The sequence below is a fragment of the Episyrphus balteatus genome, chromosome 4 (genome assembly GCF_945859705.1).
Source record: "Episyrphus balteatus chromosome 4, idEpiBalt1.1, whole genome shotgun sequence".
In the NCBI taxonomy this organism is placed as follows: Eukaryota; Metazoa; Arthropoda; class Insecta; order Diptera; family Syrphidae; genus Episyrphus; species Episyrphus balteatus.
In genome coordinates, this window is record NC_079137.1 from 38,067,887 (window position 1) to 38,086,970 (window position 19,084).

The window sequence follows — 19,084 nt, forward strand, 5'->3', positions numbered from 1 at the left end:
AATTACCTCTTAAGTTTTTCGACTTAAAATGACCTCAGGAATCCATGGTTTTTATTTGGGGCGGTGACTGTGGGACACCCTGTATATAATTAATAAAGTAGCACAGTTAAGTGTTAAGTAAAAATATTTTTGTTTTTTTTTAAGAGTTCCAAAAACAAAAGACAAAAAAAAATTATTAAAAGAGTTCAAAACGTAAATTGTTAATCTAATGGCGTTTTCGATTGGCAGTCCGGAAGCGTCCGGAATCATTCTGAAAAAATTTTATTCACACAAAACTGTCAGTTTTGTACGAATAAAACGCTTTCAGAATGATTCCGGACGCTTCCGGACTGCCAATCGAAAACGCCATAACAAAAAAGAGGAAATCATTTTCCAATTTGATAAGACATGTTTTTTAGAGAAGTGGCTCTTATTACATGAATAATATTGGTTATTAGTCATTCAGATCAAAATACATATTTGGGGCATTCCATGAAAAATGGTAACTTTTTATAATTAGGAAAAAGAGTAATACATGGGATTTATTGCAATGAAAAACTTCTTTAGAGGCAGAAAACTCTTTATCAAGAGTTAACAAGTGTTTGCGAACTTAACTCCTAAATCGATATTCACCTAGCCAAACTTTTCATCAAGTTTTAAGTTAAAATAAACGCTTAAACGTTGTGGACTTAATGTCGCAAGATATGTATCTAATTTATGGTAACTATATTTGTTAAATTGCGACTTGTGGACGCTTCATTACATAGAAGGAATAATATAAAATTATTTCTAAGTGTTCAAATCGATCTAAAAACTGTTACGGCACTTAAAATCTATTTCAAACACCAACACACATGCAAACATTTCATATACGTTACAATGGAAAGCGCCATTTTAGATTTATATTAATTCAGAATTAAAATCGCAGAGTATATGAATTAATTTAGTAGAAATTCATAGTTTTGAAAAGAGTAATTTATGAGTACCTAATGCACTTTTGTCTCCCGAATCCTTGGCATGATGATTTTTGGATTGGTTTTTATTTATTTATTTATTTATGCGCTCATAGGACAGAATATCAGAAATTTTATTCACACAAAACTGTCAGTTTTGTACGAATAAAACGCTTTCAGAATGATTCCGGACGCTTCCGGACTGCCAATCGAAAACGCCATAACAAAAAAGAGGAAATCATTTTCCAATTTGATAAGACATGTTTTTTAGAGAAGTGGCTCTTATTACATGAATAATATTGGTTATTAGTCATTCAGATCAAAATACATATTTGGGGCATTCCATGAAAAATGGTAACTTTTTATAATTAGGAAAAAGAGTAATACATGGGATTTATTGCAATGAAAAACTTCTTTAGAGGCAGAAAACTCTTTATCAAGAGTTAACAAGTGTTTGCGAACTTAACTCCTAAATCGATATTCACCTAGCCAAACTTTTCATCAAGTTTTAAGTTAAAATAAACGCTTAAACGTTGTGGACTTAATGTCGCAAGATATGTATCTAATTTATGGTAACTATATTTGTTAAATTGCGACTTGTGGACGCTTCATTACATAGAAGGAATAATATAAAATTATTTCTAAGTGTTCAAATCGATCTAAAAACTGTTACGGCACTTAAAATCTATTTCAAACACCAACACACATGCAAACATTTCATATACGTTACAATGGAAAGCGCCATTTTAGATTTATATTAATTCAGAATTAAAATCGCAGAGTATATGAATTAATTTAGTAGAAATTCAAAAGAAAAGAGTAATTTATGAGTACCTAATGCACTTTTGTCTCCCGAATCCATGGCATGATGATTTTTGGATTGGTTTTTATTTATTTATTTATTTATGCGCTCATAGGACAGAATATCATTTGCCGCAAAATCATAGAAAATTTAAAATTAATGTAAATCCAAGAATAATATATTATGTATCTCTTCATGATTTTTTTATTAGGCGAATATTATTTTTGTATTAACTTCAATAAATTAAAAAAAATTAACCGCCCCCGGGTGGGCTCGAACCACCAACCTTTCGGTTAACAGCCGAACGCGCTAGCCAATTGCGCCACGGAGGCCGTTATGCAGTTTGTGTCCGAATATCATCATAGGCCTTGGCAAATTTTTTAACCAATCTTTAAGCATTTTGTATTTAAATTTGTTTTGTTTTCCAAATGCTTGACTGCACATTGAACTTTATCTATAGGTATATAAGAAAAAAAATATCTTTTTGTAAATTTTGACTAAAATTAATTCAGTTTTTAACGAGATTAGTATACATGCCTAAACGATAACGTTTTACTATGGAGTTGGGCCAGTATTGGATTAAAACTATAATTAACCAGGACTCAACAGGATTATAACCCAAAACACACCAGCAGAGCAGCCAAGCAACGACATTAATATTGATAACATGCAGTGGGCTGCTCATCTCAATCTTCTAACTGACCTCAATCTTTTCTAGAATCTTTGGATATAAAAGGAGGAGTTTCTAAAGCCAAACCTATAGTAACGGGAGTTATGGGCCGTTGTTATGCAGGCTTGGCGATCTAGGGTAGAGTTGCCTATTTTCGGCCGTCTCCAGTTTCCGGCCACCTTGCGGAAAATCATTATAGCTAATGATTTCGTAGGGTTTATTCCATGTTTTCGCTTTCTAATTCTAATTTTTAAGAGTATAGTATAAGAGCAAAAATTTGGAATAAACCCTACGAAATCACTAGTTATAACGATTTTCCGCAAGGTGGCCGGAAACTGGAGACGGCCGCAACTAGGCAACTCTACCCTATAACACCTAAAAAAAAAAAAAAAAAATCGTAGCGAAGCTGAAATTAAAAGTTACTATCATGGGAGCTAAAAATAGCTACCTACCTACTGGCTTTTGTAAAATAAATTACCGATAAATTGAACTTTTTGTGTCCTTGTTTAATTTTTTACTTAAAATATTTTTCGAAGCACTGCTTTTTTCAATAGTTTTTTTTTTATAAATAATGGCAAGTCCATTAACCGTTAATTTTAGTACTAAAAATAAAATTTCAATTATCCCTTTCTTTAATCTCCCAATTCACATAAAAACCAAGTTTGGTTTGGGATAGAGCTTGAGATGGAGACAGTCAGAAAGACTCAGTTTTTGGGCATTCTCTATCATCATAAAATCAAATCTGATTGTATGCTGCAGTTCGAAGTTTTTACGAATCGTTACCTATAAATAAAAAATTGATTGTTGATGCCAATAAATTCCTAGGGAAACTTTTTATGATTATTTTCGTTACCATGTTTGAAACGAGGGAAACGTTATATTATAAATATGATCCTAATCACAATCATCATATTCATATTTCATCCACGCATCGTCATATACCGGCTGCATCTGGCGTTGATAACCTTGCACATGATAGAATTTTTTTTCAGACGACAAAAGGCAAAAGCCGGCTTGCAAATTTTGTCTCTCATATGCCAAAATGATTATAAATGAAGCGAGTTATTTTTTTTTTTCTACATTTTTCTAAATGGAATGCTCTAAGATAGTTTGAAATTCTAGAAGAAATTTTCCACTTCTTTATTTCTTCTTACGCATCCATAGAGCAAATATGAATGGTCAATTGATGAAATGACTCAATGAATGTGTATAGAGTGTAGATCGACTTAGAGAACAATGTATGTGCAACATAAACAACTTAAACTATAAGTGGTCACGTCACCATCATACCATTCCATACAATAGCAAATGTACTCGCAATTTTCCTCCTGAATAATAATTCTATTGTTCCATGGATGTCAATGGAAAATCACTGACAAAACAAACAAAATAAAAAAATAAAACATTTTTGCATGTTGAACCTGGTTAAGTGAGAAAAATTTAATATGGTCAAGCCCCAACTGGAAAGTTTTGGATTTTTTCATTCAAACGCTTAATGTGGGGTCTTGGTTATGGGATTGATTTAATTAATTGGGTGATGCCTTTGTGGTGAAACTTAATGGAACTTAGTTATTATATCTGAAGGATTGAGAATCTTGATTTTTTTGTTGACGACAGTCTAGAGTTATTTGTCTAGAGGCCTTTCGTTGTGCCAATAGCCAATTTTCACGAACTCTAAGCTCGCGTTAATAGCTGTATCGCTTATGTAAAATTCCAATAACTATAAAATATTTGGAGATACAAAGAACGATTAATAAAGTTTAACCAGTCGGATTAATTTCTCAGAAATATAACAATTTGCATTAAAAGTTAAGATTTTTCATTTAAAAAAAAGTTACACATACACCGCAGTGACCCACTAAGTTTTGCCGTAAAAAATAATATAAGAAAAATTAAATATATGGCGGCGATTAAATAATGAAACCATTTACTGAACTAGATCCTGGTAGATGAATGATAAGTGCATTTGCACGATATACTATCAATAGCTTGAACGGTCGCAGTGCGCCGTTGAAATAGGCAGGTTAAAAATTTAATACACTGAGCTTGTATGGATAGACCAATTACCATAAAATTTGGTATGTAGCAATTTTTGGCTACTCTCCAGCGGGGTTTTTGGAATTAATATTTTTGGACCAAAAATAACGGAACCAGTCATATGTATATCGATTCTGGAAAAAATTTAGCTTTCTCAAAAACCAAAACAGGTCCAACGATTTTGTTTACAAAATTCAAATGTTAGTTTTTAGACATGCTTAGACAATTTTTTTTGGAAAATCATTATTAATGGTACCTGCCAAAGAACGGTTTTTAAAAAATTTTCTAATACGTGGCACGTGAAATTATGGTATAAGGTGTTGATGAATATAATTACTACAAAATGGCATACCAATTTTATTTAATTTTTTTTTCAAAAAAATATTTATAAATACATCTTAATAAAAGAAATCAAATTGCATACTTGTTTTGTAGCTAAACTTGATGTAAGATGATGTTTTTTGAAGTGAAAACTTCTTTAGTATCGTAGTGATTTGAAACAAGATGAAACGAAAACGCGACACGAACATTCAACTTGTTATAACTTTTTTTGTACTTATTTGTACTGTAGATAGGTAATTAAAAAAAAATTATAATTGTTCAAAATTTCAATTAATTTTATATTCAAAATTCTGAGATAACGGTAAAAAGATGTTCTTTTTCTGCACACGTTATATCTTTTGATCTAGTGCCCATCAAGTTTGTGATTTAACTTTAATACGCATGCTGATAACATAACCTTTTATTTGATATATCACACATAACGGTACGTGCTCTACAAGTTACACAATCTTAAATTGAAAAAATTGAAAAATACCTCAAAACACCTGTAGAGATCTGTTGCCGATGACCAGCCACCAGTGTAGGAAGTACCGTAATCTCAGTCTGGAAATTCGACATAGTTGACTTTAAAAAATTCTAACTTCTCTTGTTGGCATCTTTGAAATGAGATTGATACGTCATATGAAAGGTGAAACAATAAGCTTTCACATTTATAGGTTGTCAAGATGTCTCATAGACCTGATCGATATATATATTTTGAGCTAAGACAATTAACTTTCAGATGGTGTAAAAATGTTTATAGGTTGTTTAGGGAAAAAAATGGATTTAATAGCGTGAGAAGATAAAAATACGTGTTTTTTTCCTTTTTTTAATGGAAATTGATCGAGTTCAAAAAATTCTAGCTCTCTTTGTAGATGTCTCATAGACTTGATCGATATATGTACATATTTTGAGCTTGAACAATAAGCTTTCAGATGGTACAAAATTTTTTATAGGTTGCATTTAATAGCGTGAGAAGATAAAATTACGTGTTTTTTCTCTTTTTTTTTTGATGAAAATGATTGTTTTCAATAAATTATTTTTATACTTTTTGTGCATTATAAAAATTTAAGTATGGCTTTATTCTTCAGGAAATTTTATAAGCTTTTCAATGGTGTAATTTTTTGAAGTGAAAACTTCTTTAGTGAAGTGAAAACTTCTTTAGAAAAAGCGACAATTGATTATAACTTATAGATAAATTTTAATAGATAGGTAATTAAATAAACTATTATTGTGCAAAATTTCATTTAATTTAATATTCAAAATCCTATAACGGCAAAAAGATATTCTTTTTCTAAACACGTTATATCTTTTGATCTAGGGCACATGACAATTTTATTTACATAAGTTTAATACGCTTGCTGATAATATTATCTTTATTATTATGAAAAGTCTCGATGAGTGTATTATTTTCTTATATGGGAAAAAGTCTGTATCTCGTGCAGGGAAAGTTCTAATAAAATTGAGAAAAGCATACATTTTGTCTAGATGGTCGATTGACTTGATTCAATAACATTATAATAACGGGGTTCTATTGGACTAATCCCTCAACTGCTTTCATTTTCAAAAAAATGCATTCATCGGTTTTTATGGATTTATGAAATGCGCGAAGGTTGTGACTAATTTTTTTAAAAATTCAACTTAAACTATGAGTTATATTTCTAATAAAATGTTGGTAGATATTATGAATTTAAACTAGAAACCATACGGTTTTGATTTAGTCTTTTCTCCACCTTTTTTTGTTCTAAAAACACAAATATGTAAAAAAAAAAACGTTGAATTTTATTTTTGAACATTAAATGCACCACTGCACCTTCCACGACACAGAGTTTTGTGGCCATTCAAAGAAATAATGCGCTCATCAGTACCTTTCATTTGATGTACCTAAGTTTCAATGTGTTACATTTATTATTGAGCATAAAATGCACCACTGCACAATGTGTTACATTTATTATTTATTATTGAGCATAAAATGCACCACTGACTTCCCCTGCACGAGATACAAACTTTTGCCCATATACAAAAATAATACACTCATCGAGACCTTTCATTTGAAATATGTCACAATGTGTAAATGTGTTACACCGATGGGCCACGTCCCATACAAAAGTGCCCAGTCTCCTTATTTCGATTTTTATTTTTGCAAGAAAAATAATTTTGATTTTTTTTATATAAAATACGAATTGTATGTTTTTCAATTTTTTTTTTTTTTTCATTAACATTGATCAAATTTTTATTTAAAAATTCTTTAATATTTTAGCAATTTGAACTTTCGAGCAAGTTCGTGTGACACAGTCGTGCATTTTATTTTAAAACGGAATAATAAATTTTCTTGATTTTTTTAATGGACTAATATGTCTTCAGAATGGCAAATCAACTTTTTTTGAAACATTTTTTTATAATTTTTTTGTAGGTATATAGCGCAACCGCAGTTCAAAAGAGCGACAACTCAAAAAACTTCATTTCGTGAAAACGTTTGTTGTACAAAAAATGTTACAAAAATTCTTTGTTACGAAAGAAATAAATTAAAAAAACAACTTTTTATACCAAATTTATTTACTTTTTTTAAATAAAATTAATAATAAAATTAAATAAAAATTATTCTTTTATGTATTTTTTTGTACGAATGCATAACTTGATATTTAGTACCTATGTATATCGCAAGTAAAAATGGCTGGAACTCTAATCTTTCATTTTCATGATTTTGAGCCTTAAACTGTACTCAATATTTTAAAACACCCTGTTTTATACCTACAAAATATTATACACAATCATAAAATCAACAGTTAGCACCAATTAAAGGAAGACGGCCGGCCGGTGCTAATGCCTCTTAATAGGAAAATTAATGCATCAATTTGGTATAAGAAATTCTGAAAACAAAAATAAAAACAAATGTAACTATGCTATTTTTCTTTAATTTCGAGAAGCCAAAAAAAAGCTTTTGAATGATGTCGATGTGCCGCCCGGCACACAATTATTATTCTCTGAAGATGAATTTTTATCATATACAATTTTGTTTATTTTTTTTTATTCTGATGAAAGACATTCTGTCCAATTGATATTTTTTTCTCGTGCCTTATTAGAATTGGACTCAACAACAGCTCACACTCAGCTGATTCCATCCATAATACATAATGTAAAAGAAAGACATGCGCCCTTACTGAGAGCACAATAAATAGATCCGGCAATTCGAGAGGAAAGCTCATAAGTTTGAGATAGCTCAAGTGGTAAAGACCGATATTCAGAGGCTGTTCCACCGACTGCAACGCGAAACGCATTTAACTCTTCTTCAAAGAATATACTTATTTTTTCATTTTTGCTTTCAAGAATCAAGATCAAAGACATAATATTTCGATAGAATTCAACCAATCTTTCCAAGAACTGGTTTGATATAATTTGATTTGTAAAATCCATCAAAAGGAATTCAATAAAAAATAATTTATTGATTGTGCAACAAAGAAAAAAGGACTCAATTCTACTTACTTGTGAAATCTAAAGACTGTTTATTTTTTTTTTGTATACAAAAGTTATAACGTTTAATTAAGTTTAATTTAAAAAAAATCAATTTAAAAATGAGTGCATCAAACTTGGAAGTTTTATCACCAAATGTACAAATTGATGAAAATTATATTGAAGTTGATTATGAGTATCAAACTTCTTCAGTTAAGCGGGATGGTGGTAAAATTCAGGTAAGCAATTTACTTCCATGTTGTGTCTGAAGATTATTTTTTTCAAGAGTTACGTCATTTTCTACAGAAATAGGGCAGGGCGCAAATGCCTTTTTTTCACAATTTATTATTGTCAGGCTATATAAAATCGATATTTTCTTCATGACCTTGAATAAAATGAGGGTGTGAATGCATATTGCTGTTGTTGTTGGCCGGTATTCTAGAACAATCCATTCAGAATTTTTTAACGCACATGTAGAATTACTGTAGAAATAAGGTCGTAGCCAAAAATGCTTTTTAAAGGGGTAGTCTTCTTTCTGGTTAATTATTATAACAAACAACTACTTATAACTTTAAAGGCTTTTGCGGTTTCTTACAGACATAACTTAAATATATTTTCGGATTAGCCGCGTTTTTAAATGAAAAAAGTACTTTTGTTTCCCGGTGAGCACGCTCAATCAAACTTGATGCGAAACGTTCGGGGTGAGTACAAAAGTACTTTCTTCATTTAAAAACGTGGCTATTCCGAAAATATATTCAAACAGCTACTTATTAGTGAAAGTTAAAAACTGATTATAAGGTATGTATGCATTAACAAGTAGTATTCTACGGACTCTATAACAATTGTTTTAGAATCTTTCAATAAGCAGGAATTTCTCTGATACTTGCGCGTTAAATGATAATAGACTTGTTGAATAGACAAATATCAATTCCAATAGCCTCTAAATTGTTGATTTGACTCAACAGCTTAGACATTACCACTTGTTGGAGTTTCCATAAAGTACAAGGAAGATTTTTGAAATTTGGAACTCGATTTTGAAAATTAAATCATTAATTTCGAAAAAAGATGAACTTTTTCAACTGAAATTAAAGCAACAAGTTGAATGAACTTTTTAGTAGTTGGTGACAGGTTTTTAATGTTGGTAAAAAAATGTATTCTAACACTATTAAGTCTCAAACTAAACTCCTTTACATTGTTCGTGTACATAAGCAGTTGTATTTATTAGATTTTTGTCTACTTATACACTGTATAACATTTTCAAATTGTTGGAAATATGCTTCATTTGAGGAAAATAATAATCACATTATTGGCGTTAAGATAATCTACTCTTTTGTGTAGGTAAGTTTGACAGCTATGAGACAATAATAAACAAGGTGTTTGATCACATTTTCCAAAATTAAACAGTTTTATAAAGTTATACAACGTTTATAAATACGGGTGTAGGTATATTAGATTATCATAGAAATGAAGAATTTTCAAAATTACTTTCCTGAAGTATTACCCTTTGGTTACGGCTTTGGATTTAGAAGGAATGGAAATTAAATTTATTTGCTACATTATGTGGATACACAACCTATAGGATAAATAATATGTTGTTGCCTTTATTAACATGTTTGCACTTTTATGGCATGAATGGAATTGGTTGTCATATCGCATGATGCATATGATTGATAAGTGTGTAAGTATATAGAGACAGATGCACGTGTAGCAGCAATATGATAATTGGCGAATAATTGAACATGACAGAAGGGATTCTCAAATAGAATCTGGCTTTGAAATAACTCTAGATAATATTGTTATTTTTTTTTTTCAACCAAAGCGATAAAATAAGTCGGATTTTTAAAGGTCATTTCCTTCTGTAACGTTACTTAATTTAAACAAGAAATTTAAAAATGTTTCCTTCTGCAACGTTACTTAATTTAAACAAGAAATTTAAATATTTACACATTTGTTGATTAATTTTTATGTTGATTAAATCAGTATATAAACAATAGACAGGCCAAAATATCAGTAAGCATGGAAGATTGATTTATTTGTGAAAACACTGAACGTAATTACAGCTTTCAAACTTGCCCGATTTAGACCTTTGAAAAAAAAAATCGGTTTTCAGCGCCTTTTTGACTCTATTTATGAGAAACTTCTAACATCAAATAAAAAAAAATGGCGTATCGAAATTTTGTCGAATTTCGAGACTTTGAGACCAATCCTTTTTTTTTTTGAAAATCGTTTCAGTTTTACAGTGGTGGTCGGTCGGTGGCAGAAGTCCAAAGTTTCAGACAACAGTTTCTAAAAGTTGCATGTTGTCTGATATAATGTTTCAACTAGATGAGAACTTAGAAGAACCTCTTAAACTGTCAAATATTGCGTCGGAAATCCAAAATTTTAGACGTGGTGAATGGTCATCACAAGGCCCCAATTTGACTGATAATCTGTTCAAAATATTGAAGCAATTATTGTTAGGGTATAGTATGAGAACAAAACAAATCAACAGTGTGAGGAGCTTTTGGATTGTATAAAGCTGAAATGTGCCCGAATTTCCGAATATACATACTTATTCACAATTTGATAGTTTGTCAAGGCAAGGCATTGGAGGAAGTAGTAAAAATGAATTCTATATACCTAACTTAATTAGAAATAGAAACGAAAGCCTTATTCCAAAACGGACAGAATTGGTCAAGTTCTAACACCACACTCTCTTTTTTCCTACAATAAAGCATTTTTTTTTTTTAATTTAAATGAGGAAAACAAAATTAAACAATTTCATTTACATTTTTAAGCAGCACTTAATTTAAACAACTTAAAAAAAAGGCAAAACATTGGACCAATTTCGCTTGTCACTGTATATTACGGTTGTCATAATGATATCTAATTTGTCTTTGTTCATTGAATTTAACTTAGGTTTGAACTTTGAAGCTTTCAAAACAACAACAGAAATTTTGCAATTCCAATAACTTTCTTATAATTTTGTCATTTTCTTAATGCAAAGTCGTCTCAAAGAATAAAGTTGTTCTTTTTAATTTGAAAAAAAAAAATCCCCAAATTGCAACCTACTTTTTACAAGGAATGGTTGCCAATTTCGTTTTCGTGCCTTAAGATTCAATATTCGGTTAAAATATAAACATACATATCAATAGAACATATAAAAGTTTTAAATTTTATTATTTTCTCACGTATAAAAGTATGCTAATGTGATGTTTGTATGTATGTGCATATTAAAAATAAATAAACTGTCATCACCCCGAGCAAAAATATTAATAAACGAAAATTGCAAAACCTAATTCAATAAAGTTAATTGATGTTGAATGATAAAAAAGAGATATTTTATAATTTATGATATTTATCAATTTATCATACATTTTAATATAAAGGTCCATTGCTTTGAATTTGATGAACATGTTTTATCAATTAGATATGAAACCGGCGTTTATAAACCAAAATACAAGTTTATATATTTATAATATTTGTACATATTTTATACATAATGTATGCATTGAACTCTAATAATACATTCCATACCATTTAATTTACGGACGTTTATATAGGAAATCTCAGTTACTATATGAAATATAGCGAACAAAATAACTGCTATTCTGATATATACAATATACAATACCTACATAAATGTTCGTATTCAACTAAGTTTATCGTTAGTAAATCATTTCGGGCTATAAATTGTTATAGTATATATAAAAAAAATATTTTCCTCAGTTACAAAGCAGATGTTTTATATTCAAATGAGAAATAATATTTTCCGAAGTAGATACCTACATTATATAGAAGGAAATAAATTAATAAGTGCAGTTACGTAATTTGAATGCATTATTTTGGGAATAGCGTGAGAAATGCACAGTTTGCATTTAAAAATACACCCTTTTCTAGAGTTATAAATAATTTCACAGATATAGATGCAAAATATAGCCAGTAAACAATTTTGTATGGTTAACCTGCCAATAATGATTTATTAATTATTTTTTCTCTATAAGTGGATTTTAAACAATTATTTTGTTTCTAAATAAAAATAACTTCATCGGATGATAAATTGATTTAGATATATTTTTTATTGGTATGAGATTTTTTGCTTCACATTCAACTACATATTAGTAGTGCATCACTGTGCATGTGCACCTTTATTATTTATATAATTTATTAACGAAGTAGTGATTGAAATTTTTTCACCCAATAAAAACGTCTATTAGGATATATGTACGTATCGAAAAAAAAATGGCTAAACCAGTGTGAATTTTTGTTAAGGAGAAGGAGGTGAAGCTGACTTACATAGATTCCAGGTTATCCTTCCTAACATATGGGTCAAAATCATGGAGGTGGGAAATTTCGATGACCGAATTCTTAAAAAATCAACTTTGTTTTATGATAAAAATTTCATGCTCAAATGTGCGCTTTAGCCATCATTTGTCGGTTCATGAACGGGCAGAGCACAAAAATGTAAATTTTTCAATTTACCGCAAAACCCCAAAAATTAGTACTAGAAAAACGTTCCTCGAAATGGTGGTGATCTCTTCAAAACGACTTTAGGAGTCTAGAAATAGTTTCAATGTGAATGATATATTATTATACTAAGATAGTAGGTTTTAAATAAATCAAATATAACTTTATTTCCTGGGGCAGAGACCGATTTCTACAAAAAAAAAAATGCTTATATGCACGTCCGAAACACTTAGGGCATAAGTAATTTTTCCTTTTATTTTTTTGTAACTTTTTTGATAAAAGTGTATACTCAGAAAGGATACTTAGTAAAAAAAATCTAAAAAATGCAAAATTATGAGTGTAAGACTACATTATTTATTCAGATTCTAAGAGCGTTCCCGGAAATGGCGTTTCCGGAAATGGCGTTGCCGGAAATGACGTTTTGACCTTAATTTATTTTTATTTTTTATGTAACAAAGTAAAACGAAATATTTTTGAGATTATATTGTAGTGGACTCGATTTTTGATCATAATATCACAAAAAAATTAAAATTTTAATCTAACTATACCCCAAAACAAGCGTTCCCGGAATGACGGTTAATTGATGTACGCTACTTAAAAATGAAACTAAAACTAGCTTCTTACTTACATTTTATATATTTATCCATAAAAATAAGCGTGGAATGATATAAATCTAAATAAAATCAACTTTAAAAACTGCTTGCAGCACAATTTGTACGTTAGATGATTAAAATATTGATACATTAAAAAATGTTGGTTTTATGCGTTATTTTTCTTGGGACAACTTTTATTAATGTATAAAAAATAACAAAACTTAATTTTTTTGTAAGAGATGTAGGTACCAATTTATAAAAAATATTGTGTAGGTATATGTAGTATTTAGAAAAGAAATACTTAAAAATAATTGACTTTAATGTGTTTTTAAGTCATTTGAATATCAGTTTTTGAATTATGGACATGTCCGGGAACGCTGTTTTTGGGTATATAAGATGCAATAAAAAAGAAATTTAAACTTTTCTAACCGAAACAAATATATTCGTAGATGCGTGCCTTCTATTTTAATTGGTACTTAAATAAGAAAAAAAATTTAAATAAATGTTATTTTGATTTTAAAAAATGCCTGGATATCAAATTTTCCACCTCCATGATTTTGACCCATATGTACATCTCACTTTATAAAAAGCTCCAACGGGTTTAACTAGTAAGGAAACGGAAACCGCTTGCAATTTAAGATTTTCACAACAGGTGAATTAAAGTTCAATTAACAAAAAAATTGTCAGTTGGCGGACCCTTTTCAAAAATAAATTTAGTTTAATATTATGTATAAGAATCTTTAAATTAACGTCGGCCGTTATACAAAGAACAAAATAGGCTTATTAAACACATAGTCTTGCATTTTTTTTTTTTTAATTTTATGCATTTTTATTAAATTTTTTTTTTCTTAATTAATTTAATTTCTCATTGCAATTGAAACCTGAAAATGAGCCTAGAAAAAGCCGATAGATCAGGGCTTACGGAGCAAAAACATTCTTCTTTTTCAGTTTATAACTTTGGTTTTGTTTATTTTTAAAAAATTTAGTTCCTTAATTCTGAACTAAAAAAAATACAATACAAGAAAACATAAATTTTTTGCATTGCGATGCGCGACCCCTAGCGGTGGGAAAAAAAAATTTAAAATCATTAAACTAGTTTTAGGACTTTATGCAACTTTTACTTGGGGTAGAATTTTGAATTTTCAGAAAATAAAATTTTGCTCCGGCCTATTGCCCATATTAATACATAGAAAGCACTTCGTTGTTTTTTTTTGGTAATTTAAACTAGATTCTAATACCTATCTATTATTGAGAGGGGTAAGAAAATGCAATAAAATGGAGTGAGGAAATTAGTAAAACAGATAAAAAGTAGGTACAAAGTTTGTTGAGCGTCACATTAGAATTATGTTAAAGACGTACATATTTCTGATGATTTATGAAAAAGCTGTAGCGGACCCTCCGAAATTTTAAGCTGACGCCCAGGGGTCCCCCGGACCACAGGTTGACAATCGATGTGTTTTAGAATATAGATCATCCTCTTTCCTGAAGGATCAGGCCTATTCGGCACAACCAACGTGTCGTACGGAAGGTTCGCTTATGCAAATGCATGCACATAGTGCTAGACCTTCTAGTCTAGATTGTCTCGATACGTTACTTTATCCAAGACAGTATATTACAACGTAAAAAAAATTAATTTAAAGGTGTTTTTGAGTTCTAAAATTTATACTTAACAGAATCCCTTTATTAATTTTAATTGATGATTAAAGTTAAAAAAGAAAAATATTTAAAACTATGATTTATTTATTTAAAGGTGAAGCCCGAAAAATTATCTCTAAAAATTCGAACTGAAAAAAATGTGCCAAAATTGGGTCTGATGCTGGTTGGTTGGGGTGGCAATAATGGTTCAACATTGAGTGCTGCTCTCGAAGCCAATCGTCGTCAGTTGGAATGGAGAAAGAAAACTGGCATACAAAAAGCCAATTGGTATGGATCAATAACCCAAGCATCGACAGTTTATTTGGGAAATGATGATAATGGCAAAGATGTTTATATACCAATGAAGGATCTTGTTCCTATGGTTAATCCTAATGATATTGGTAAGAATCTTTATAACTATTCCTTAGCAACAATTTTAAAGATTTTTTCATTTGATAGTTGTCGATGGTTGGGATATCAGTACATTGAACATTGGAGATTCCATGCGTCGGGCTCAAGTTCTAGATGTTGAATTACAAGATCAATTGTATAAGGAGCTATCTAAAATGCAACCTCGCCCATCGATCTATGATCCGGATTTTATAGCTGCCAATCAATCGACTCGTGCTGACAACGTTATACAAGGGACCAAATATCAACAATTTGAACAGATTCGCAAGGATATTCAAGATTTTAAAGCAACTTCAGGAGTTGAAAAGATAATAGTTTTATGGACCGCTAATACGGAACGTTTTTGTGAGATTGAAGAGGGTTTGAACACCACTATGAGTGAGCTACAGGCATCAGTCAAAGCAAATAAGTCGGAAATATCACCATCGACAATTTTTGCTATGGCTAGTATTACTGAAGGTGTAAGTTGTTGAAAAAATATTTTAAGAAACTAAAATTTTGAACACAAAATTTCCCTTCATAGTGTACTTACATCAATGGATCTCCTCAAAATACATTTGTTCCTGGACTTATTGAAATGGCCGAACATCATGGAGTTTTTATAGCCGGAGATGATTTTAAATCTGGTCAGACCAAGTTAAAGTCAGTGTTGGTAGATTTCTTAGTTGGAGCCGGTATCAAACCCACCTCTATTGTCAGCTATAATCATTTGGGCAATAACGATGGCAAAAACTTATCTGCACCTAAACAGTTCCGGTCCAAAGAGGTACAGATATTTTTTGGAATTTCTTAAATCTGTTATAAATTTCTATTCTTTGTATTTTCTCCAAAGATTTCTAAGAGTAACGTTGTTGACGATATGGTCGAATCAAACAGTATTCTGTATAAGCCAAACGAACACCCTGATCATGTGGTAGTCATAAAATACGTTCCCTATGTTGGAGACAGCAAAAGGGCCATGGACGAGTATACCAGTGAAATTATGATGGGTGGCCACAACACTTTGGTTATTCATAACACCTGTGAAGATTCACTTTTGGCATCTCCATTGATTTTGGATTTGGTAATTTTAGGAGAGCTTTGTTCAAGGATTCACCTGAAAAGCAACAAGGAAACAAGTTCTCAATGGGTTGCTTTCAAGCCTGTCTTGTCAATTCTAAGCTACTTGTGCAAGGCTCCTCTTGTCCCGAAGGGAACTCCTGTTGTGAATTCTCTCTTTAGTCAGAGGGCAGCAATTGAAAATATTTTAAGAGCTTGTGTTGGGCTTCCTCCAATTTCTCACATGGCTTTGGAGCAAAGAGTAAGTCGGATTGTTTGATTTCCAAAAAAAAAAAACTTTGAATGTATGAGTATATTTTTTTTCAGTTTGATTTTGCAAGCATCTCCACAATTGAACCACCACTAAAGAAGCTCAAGACCTCAATCGAGGCTAAGAAACTTGAAAATGGTCATCAGAATGGTCATGCTAAAGGAGAAAATAATCACAGCCAAAAAGTAACTGTGAATGGCTATCATTAGGACACTGAAGTCCCTAATAAAAATATCTTCAATCTCATATTTCTTAAGCTTATAAAAGCATCTCAAAATTTTCAAAAAAAACCTACCTTAAATTTTTTTTTATTTTGCTCAAAAAAAAGTTTTTGTGCGACTTATTTGTTTTACTTTTTATAAAAATACAAGAAAGGCAGTTACTTTTGTACAACTCAGAAAAAAAGTACCTAAAAGGATGTAAGTGTATTTAAGAATATGAGTGAATGTTCAAAAGGAATTATTATATATGTAAAACATTACAAACTCAACTTATAAAATATTTTTGTATGGTTTTCTCAATTTAGTGTGAAAGAGAATATTAACTTATACGTACTTTTGAATAAAAAAAAAATAAATTGATGTAATGTTATATATGTACATGATATTGATGTAGTTTATTATAATAAACAAAAAATATAATTAATAAAATGTGAAATCAAGATTTTTTTTGTATGTCAAATTATAATTGCTGCCACATTTGACTTGGTCTTTAAGAGGAAATTGCGGAATGTGTGGATGTGTCATGCTTTTAGGTGAATGTAGCCAATTTTCATCGATTTATAGACGTTGTTAAATATTTTTACCAAGATCTATTTCTGTTGCGTAATTTTGCATAACGTTTCTAAACCGAAAGAGGAACCCTTATCCATAAAACTACGACGAAGTACTTTTTTTAAATCTAGGTACTAATGTTTGTTTCATAATCTGCGTAATACAATGCATTTGAAATTTAAAAAAAAAATATTTATTGCAAATAAAAAATTTGCATTAAATATAAAATTAATTGCAACTGAAAAATATTTGCATTGAAAAAAAAATATTTATTGCAACTAAAAATATTTTGCATTAAAAAAAATTTATTGCAAATGAACAAATTTGCATTAAAAATAAAATAGTTTGCATTGAAAAAAAATTGTAGGTATTGCAAATAAAAAATTGTCTGCATTGAAAAAAAAATTCAATGCAAAGTGTGTGCATTAAATGTATTTTTTTTTTCAATATTCCTCGAATTTCTTACAATTTTGACTATTTGACCATATATTAGCTATTTCAACGGTAACTTTGAACCTAATGTATGGTGAAATATTAAAAATTGTAGGAAATTCGACAAATATGACAAATATTAAAAAAAAAATATTTAATGCTAACACTTTTGCATTGCATTGAATTTTTATTTGCAATAAAAATTTTATTTTCATTGCAAATTTTGTTCATTTTCATAAAATTTGTTGTAATGCAAAATATTTTTTGTTCCAATAAATATTTTTTTTCAATGCAAATATTTTTCAGTTGCAATACAATATTTTTTTTAAGCAAATATTTTTCAGTTACAATAAATTATTGTTTTTCAATGGAAATTTTTTTTATTTGCAATACCTAAATATTTTTTTAAAAATTTGCAATGGAGAGCAAATGCATTAATAACAAAATGATTTTTTACAATCCTGTACATTATACATATCTTTCCAATATGAGTAAAAATATTTATGACTTTTAACAGTAAAATCCAGAGTATCATTTTAAATAAAGGTTGGAAGTGAGTACGCATGCGCATACTAGACAGATAGAGTTTCTCAAAGGATTTATACTTTCAGAAATTTACTTCCAAAAGCTGAATTTTGCTTAAAACAGTCACAGAATGTAAATTAAGAAGTGTTATGGAATTGGATTAATTTCTCAGGAAAATAAGTTATTGGTGTAACCATTGCGTCTTAAGATAGAGCTGAATCTTAAAAGGCTGTACGGATTTGCTTGTAATTTGGTAGCAATAATATCTGTAATGGATACTAACACTGGTTTACAAAATTAAACTTTTTCTTTGTTGCCGGAACCAAAATATACTTTTTTTCTGAAGGTTTTCGGTGTGCTGAACTCGAATCCGAAGTCAAAAAAATTCTAGCAGCTCCCGTTTTTGAAATATTACCGTTAGAAAATGCAAAAAACGTTTTTTTTGACTACTTTGGACGATTTTTTTTCATGAAAGAAATTTTTTTTAAATTAAAATTGTAACGGTTTCTAAAAGACCTATTTTTCTTCTTTCAAAATCTGTTTAAATCTTTTTGATATCTTTCGTATAGCTCGATATATCTTAAGATGAAGTAAGTGTGTTTTGCTCAAAAATCATAGAGGATGTAATAACTTTATACCAGGGTTTCTGGGATACGAATATGATGTCCGACTATTGTTGGATGTCATTTTCCAAAGTCAGCACACCAGAGGAGAGCCTTAAAACGAAGTTTTTTTAGAAACTAATGGT

At 29.9% G+C, this 19,084-nt stretch overlaps 1 protein-coding gene, 1 long non-coding RNA gene and 1 other non-coding gene across 3 annotated transcripts; 1 reads left to right on the plus strand and 2 right to left on the minus strand.

Annotated features, from left to right (window-relative positions):
* Nucleotides 1-1,992: 1,992 nt before the first annotated feature.
* Trnan-guu (transfer RNA asparagine (anticodon GUU)) lies at nt 1,993-2,066 on the minus strand. The gene has a single exon. It is a non-coding gene; the product is annotated as a tRNA-Asn (tRNA).
* Nucleotides 2,067-2,889: 823 nt separating this feature from the next.
* LOC129919689 (uncharacterized) lies at nt 2,890-3,485 on the minus strand. The gene is made up of 2 exons (XR_008773103.1): nt 3,258-3,485; nt 2,890-3,187 (listed from the first exon to the last, which is right to left on the minus strand). It is a non-coding gene; the product is annotated as an uncharacterized LOC129919689 (long non-coding RNA).
* A 4,462-nt stretch (nt 3,486-7,947) lies between these two features.
* On the plus strand, nt 7,948-17,206 carry LOC129918831 (inositol-3-phosphate synthase). The gene is made up of 6 exons (XM_055999575.1): nt 7,948-8,451; nt 15,002-15,287; nt 15,346-15,758; nt 15,821-16,063; nt 16,130-16,597; nt 16,663-17,206. The coding sequence occupies exons 1-6, from the start codon at nt 8,335-8,337 to the stop codon at nt 16,813-16,815; spliced, it is 1,680 nt and encodes a 559-aa protein (XP_055855550.1). The 5' UTR covers nt 7,948-8,334; the 3' UTR covers nt 16,816-17,206.
* The last annotated feature ends 1,878 nt before the right edge of the window (nt 17,207-19,084 follow it).

Coding starts and splice junctions, on each gene's coding strand:
- LOC129918831 (XM_055999575.1), top strand. CDS start 8,335: ATGAGTGCATCAAACTTGGAAGTTTTATCACCAAATGTACAAATTGAT. Junction 16,064..16,129: donor AACAGTTCCGGTCCAAAGAG/GTACAGATATTT, acceptor TTTTCTCCAAAG/ATTTCTAAGAGTAACGTTGT. Junction 16,598..16,662: donor ACATGGCTTTGGAGCAAAGA/GTAAGTCGGATT, acceptor ATTTTTTTTCAG/TTTGATTTTGCAAGCATCTC.